At 49.6% G+C, this 6,000-nt stretch overlaps 1 protein-coding gene across 1 annotated transcript in view; it reads right to left on the bottom strand.

Annotated features, from left to right (window-relative positions):
* Window positions 1-2,473: 2,473 nt before the first annotated feature.
* IL31RA (interleukin 31 receptor A) overlaps window positions 2,474-6,000 on the bottom strand; it is a 63,007-nt gene continuing 59,480 nt past the window's right edge. Inside the window, 2 exon segments of the mRNA XM_025389395.1 lie at window positions 2,474-3,172; window positions 4,888-4,969. Of these exon segments, the coding sequence (XP_025245180.1) occupies window positions 2,690-3,172; window positions 4,888-4,969 (565 nt within the window). The 3' untranslated portion in view covers window positions 2,474-2,689.

Below are 6,000 nucleotides of genomic sequence, written 5' to 3'. Positions count from 1 at the left end.
AGGAGAGGAAGAAACCAGCGCTCTGAACTCTGAGGCTCGCATCCTGTGAATCTGCTCAAGAGAGCTAAGTGTGTGGCCCACCAGTGTGTTTTGGGGACTCACAGAAACAGCTCCTCCCATCTAGAGAGAAACAGAGACACCATCTTCCCACCCCTCAAAGGTAATAAAACCATGGAAAATGATCAAAGGAGGCTGATGGAAGGGGAGAAGGGAATGAAAAGAAACAAGAAAAACAATAGGAAGTGTTAAAAGATGAGAAGCTCTGGCAGTGGGGGAACCAAGCAGAAGATGGGGGCAAGAGGAGAGAAAGGAAGAAGAAATGAAACAGGAAGGCCTGGGTGGGGATTTGCAAATTGTCCAGCAGGAGACGCTTCTGGCTTTGATGATGAAGGAGCAGAGGCCAGAGGGCAACGTACTTATCTCTGGAATCCACTCACAGGAGCCACTGGGGATCCATTTTCTCTCCCATCAAATTCTTAGATTTTAGGTTCAAAAGCATCTACATCCAGGTGTGAGACAGACAAGTTTGTGAAAACTAATTCCAGGCTCTCTTCTCACCCACCTCCCACAGAATTTGAGAAAATTCCCCCAACTACGGGTGGGCAGGAGGGTTGAAAGAACAGCTGTGGGAGTACCTGTGTGTGCCCTCCCCCATCCTTGGACCAAGACAGGAGGCAAGGCTAGAATCTCCCCGTATGTTCACCAATCCGAAGGTGGGGTTGCCAAAGGCTCCATCTGGAACTCTGGGGACAGTGGGCTCACAGAAGAGCCCACACCACAGAAGGGGTGGCGAGCAGGGAGAGCAGACATCAGGGGCGGTGTGAGAATAGGACGCATCCCTTTTGTTTGGTCCCTTCCTACACCTGGACCTGAGTGCAGGACAAAGCATCAGGGGCATTGCCCTAGCGTCCTGTTCCCCAGTGCCCTGCCTAGGGCCTCCCTCATTCCTCGCTGTACCAGAAGTCAGTGTTCTGTAAACCGCAGTACCGAGTCCTGGGTGGGGTGGTTGGGGGATGGCTGCAGCCGCTGGAGATGTTAATGAGGACGGGAGCTTTGAGAGAGCAATCACACCTTCCTGTACCCATAGCAACGAGGCAGCAATTGGCTAAGGTGAATGGCAGGTGACCCAACGGGGACAGGAGGGACCATAGTAAATACACGAGGCCAGAGTCAAAACCACAGCCGGACAAATACATGACCCAGAGGACTCCACTGAGTGACCAACTGCCCGACAGATGCTGCGCCATTGAACATCCTCGGCACTCAGAGCCAGTCCCAGGCAGGACACGGGAGGGCAAAACCCCAAATGTGACTGAGTCACAAACCTAAGACAACTCCGAAATCATCATACTGGGCTGAGGTTACTTTGAAGTTTCAGGTCTCAGGCTAGCAATTAGTTTTAGGAAAGTAAAGTGATGTTTTGCACACCTGAGTGGGTGGCTTGCGAAGTTCACGCCTGCAATCCTAGTACTGATTCCTCACACTCGCCTAGAAAAAATGCCATCAGCCTTCCTGGCTGGCAAGTGCTGGGTTCACTGCACCTTGGGCCAGTCACTCATTGTCTCGCCTGCTCTGATCTCACCAGGCTCCTAGTGACCTCCCACAAAGGTCAAGGGAGTCACAGCTGACTCTGTCACTGTAGTTACAGGAGGAGCCCAGTATCATCTCAGTGCTGAAGCCAGCAATCCACACTTTCGTGAAAGGCTCCACTAATAGTCACAAGCTCTGTGCTCAGCTAGAGCAAAGGAGAAGAAGTCCTCCTGCTGGGGTTGCAAAGCTGCTAAGCATTGCATATTCCCAGGCCCTGCCCTGCTGCATCCGGGAAGAGGCCTTTTAAGGATATGTTCAGTAAGCATTCCCGGGCTCTGAGCCAGTATGAGGGGCCAGCGTCCCCTCATACTGACAACCACTGCAATGTCAGGTGCCTTTCTGCTCCCAGGCTGGGTGCTGAATAGAAGGGCAGCGGCAGCTGGGAAGTGGCCCCTGGAGACTGGACAGAGCTGTGCCCAGCAGCGTGCATTCCCCAGGGCGCTCCCCATTCCTTGATTTTTTAGTAGTCAATGCACTGTAAATTGGGGGTGAGGATTCTCAGGTGTGGTGTTGCTACAGACACTTGAGATCTAAGAGGATGTGAGGAGCCTCAGGCACCCCCTTAGGAAGGTCCACTCCACCCCCAGCCCCAACTGTGGGGAGAGAGGAAGGCTTCAGGGCTACCTCGCAGGGGAAGCCCAGAGCCCAAACCACCCAAAAGCCAACAAAACAGCTGTCCTCTGGCAGCAGGGAAAGGCCTCTGGAACTCTGAGGCGTAGCCCCAGCAAAGGCTGGCACCATGACCCAATTCCTAGGAGGCCAGGTATGTCCACCTTGGGGGTCCTTTGGGCTCAGAACCTGGGCCCTTCCTCCAAAGCCAATCTGTCAGGAGGCACAGCTTCTGTGAGAGCTTGGTATCTGAACAAAAGAAAAGAGATTGCTGTTCCTTTCCAAAACTTGGGCTTATCACCATCCCTTCTTCCCAGCACAAGGTCACACCTGTGCCGACCAAGTTCAACTGGCAGCTCAAGGGCAGGGGAGACTTTAACCCAGGCAGGATGTGGCGGGGCCAAGCAAGCGCTGCATGCTGAGTCTTGACATCTTCTCTGGCAAGGGCCATCCACACTGAGGCCCTGAGGGTCTCATGCTATGGTCGCATTTAGACTTCTTTGGTGTGCTCTGGAAGTTTTTGAGACACAAGAAATTCCCTGGTTGTCACTGAATTTTTCAAATACGGATTTGGGGCCGCTGCCTCCCACACATGGTCTGGTGCTAGACTTTCTAGACTTTGACCAGAAACAAGAAGCTGCTCTTCGGCTTCTAGGCAGGTCCCTTCTGGCATCCTCGAACGTAGGTATTGGGATTTTCTGGGAGGAATCTCAGGTGAAACTGGGAGCTCCTCAAAACTTTTCCCCAGGGGACAGTCAGGCCTGAAGGGGTGGGTCACGTACTCATTCTTTTCCCCTCCTAAATTGTTTTCCTGACCCGTTCTGGCTTCATCTGTGAACATTTCTTGCAGAACATTCCCAAAGTTCACCACCGACTTGTCAATAACCAACTTGTCACTGGGGGTGGAACATGGTTTTAAGATCCTGTCTTCTGTGTTCACAGAGTCATCAGACTCCTTCAGGTTTAGCTTATCCTGGCAAAGAAAAAGGGACATCCCAAGTAGTCATTTAGAAGTCACACATAACATAGCCAAAAACTTGTTAGGCTTGGGACAGCAAATGCCCACCTCCGGAACAGCCCCCACCTTCCTCCCAGGCCCAGAAATGGTGCCCAACCCTCTCCATATGCCCTTCCACAGAGCTTGGAAGGAGTGGCACATTTCCTGAGAAACAGTGCCCTGAATTCAAACAATGTTTTAAATATATTTATATATATGTATATAATTTTTTTTTTAATTTGAGATAGGGTCTCACTCCCATTGCCCAGGCTGAAGTGCAGTAGCATGATCACCACTCACTGCAGCCTCAACTTCCCAGCCTTGGGTAATTCTCCCCCATCAGCCTCCTGAGTTGCTGGGGCTACAGACACACACCACCACACCTGGCTAATTTTTTTATTTTTTGTAGAGATGGGGTTTCGTCATGTTGCTCAGGCTGGTCTTGAACTCCTGAGCTCAAGTTATCTGCTGCCTTGGCCTCCCAAAGTGCTGGGATTATGGGCATGAGCCGCCGCACCCAGCCAATTCAAACAATGTATTCTGCTAGAGTGTGCAAGGCTGTTTTCCACATCATCCCATGCTCACAAAACCCCAGTTAAGATGGAAGCACCAAAATTACAACTCTTAGGGACGGAAAAACCACATCATAGAGTCAGACTTGTTCAACTTCACCAGAATATCAGAGGTGGCCTCATGGCAGGGACAGTGACTCTGTCATTTGTATCCCTAGGGCCTAGCCCAGTGCCTGGCATGTAGTGAGTGATTAATAAGTGCTGACTCTAGAGGCCCAACCTGCAGATTATTCAAAAAGCATGTTAGTTATCAGAGAGCACTGCCTATGAATCCGTTTACTCTCTAAATGACATTAAATAAGCAGGAAAGTAAATGGTATAAATCAGTCCAGTATACCGGACTGGTAAGAGGAGGACATAGAAAGAAAGCCCATTATAACAAAATGCCCATGCTCAAAAAAGACTTCTGAGTTGGAACAAGGACTAATATTTAAAATTTGTGCATCAAGGAAAAACTGGAAACAGCCTTTCAGTAGTAAGGATTTAAAGGTTATATTTGATTGGGCTTGTTTCTACATAAGCAAGAAATTAAACCTTAAAATTTCCCTAACAGTTTTCCACTTAAAAATTTATGAAAATGGAGGGTTTCTAGTTAAGGAATACTCACTAGAAAACCCCAGTGCCAGTTAAATAAAGCCAAAGCCTGACTCTGATGTCCCCAACCTGAGAAAAACAACATGAGGCAGCCTCAGACTGCCATGCCCATCAGCATTCCCTGGTGATATTTAGGCAGTCTTTAGATTAATGTGCTCTTGGCTGCTTTGTAAATGGTTTCAAATCCTATAGCCAGGCCTCATCTCTCTCTCTCTAGCCCATCGGGTACGGAAGGGTAGGGCTAGTGTCTTTATTCTGCAGAATCCTTTATGGGACCAGTTCCACCTGGGAACACACTGGGTCCTCACGAGCCTGGTGAAGCCCTTTCCTCTTGTCAAAGCATGAGGTCAAAGTCATTCCAGGAAGGCTGATTCCATCTGCCCCGCCTGCCATTCCCTGAGACTTTTCAACTCGAGTTCTCTTGATGTGAACCTCGAAAAAAGCTCAGCCTAGGACTCTTCCCCATCTCCATTCACCTTGTCTACCTCCCACGACGATTTCCTTAATAAAAACAGAAGAGTTTACCTTGAAATCATCTCCACGCCATGTGGCTATACTACTTTCAGCAGGGTTGGGAACACTGGGCCAACACAGGTGAGTCAATTTGCTAATGAGAGAGAAGATTTTAAGATGGGAGGTGAATCCAAGAAGCATTAGCACCATATGGCTGAGTCAAAAGAGTGAGGCTGTGCTAAAGGGAATTGTAAGTTTCCCTCCTAAATAAGGGCATGTCTGCCTGATAGAATCTGGGAAAGTGGAGTTGTTCTGCGTTGTGTGCTGGGGAGTGACATTGCAAGTTCTCTGTGGGATGTGATCAAAGGAGACTCCTCATACAAAGCTTATCTTCCCCTCTCTCCCATCCGGGCATCTCCATACCTACCCCAATGCTGTAAATTGCACCATCACAGAGTCATTCCTTTGAGGCTTATCCTCTGGGAAGGACAAGTTTATAAGGTTTTACAAACCTTATAAGCTACCCACACTTTCCTGCAATGGTTCTCGAAGTGTGGTCCCAAGCAGCAGCAGCAGCATCACCTGGGAACTTGTTAGAAATGCAAATTTGGGGCTTTACCCTAGAACCACTGAATCAGAAACTCTGGGGAAGAGGCCTGATTCTGATGCATGCTAAGATCAAAATGATTACTTAAGTGTATAATGTACAAGAATCTATGCTGGTGGCTTGGTTACCACCTACAGTTGGTAACTGAGGTTGATATTAGCTTAACTAAGTGCAGCTGCTTAACAGAGATGACTCACAGCTGTCTAATTTGGAGAGCCAGTTCAACCAGGGAAGGACCATTAGGGTGCCATAAAGCTCACTGCAGAGAGAAAGTGTAAGACCCTGAAGATGTGCTTTCTTCCCCACAGTGGCCAGGGCAAGCAGGGCAAAGGCCCCTGCACCCAGACCCTCACTGCACTGCAAGCAAGCAACAAGCTTGCACCTGCAGACGACTGGCCAGCACCCCAACACCATGGAGACACTGCTCCCTGCTCTGCCTGAGACAGAAGCTTGCAAGAAGGCCTCCTGCTGCAGCCAGGGGCCCCGCTAGACACTGAGAGAAAGGGCCTGCTCTCCAACTCCAGTCTCAGATGGCAAATGGAGCAGACAGAGTCTGTGGGGCAGCTGGCACTCTCCTG

Source organism: Theropithecus gelada, chromosome 6 (genome assembly GCF_003255815.1).
Source record: "Theropithecus gelada isolate Dixy chromosome 6, Tgel_1.0, whole genome shotgun sequence".
In the NCBI taxonomy this organism is placed as follows: domain Eukaryota; kingdom Metazoa; phylum Chordata; class Mammalia; order Primates; family Cercopithecidae; genus Theropithecus; species Theropithecus gelada.
The sequence above is the reverse complement of the archived record's forward strand: the minus strand, read 5'-3'. Positions and strand labels throughout refer to the sequence as shown.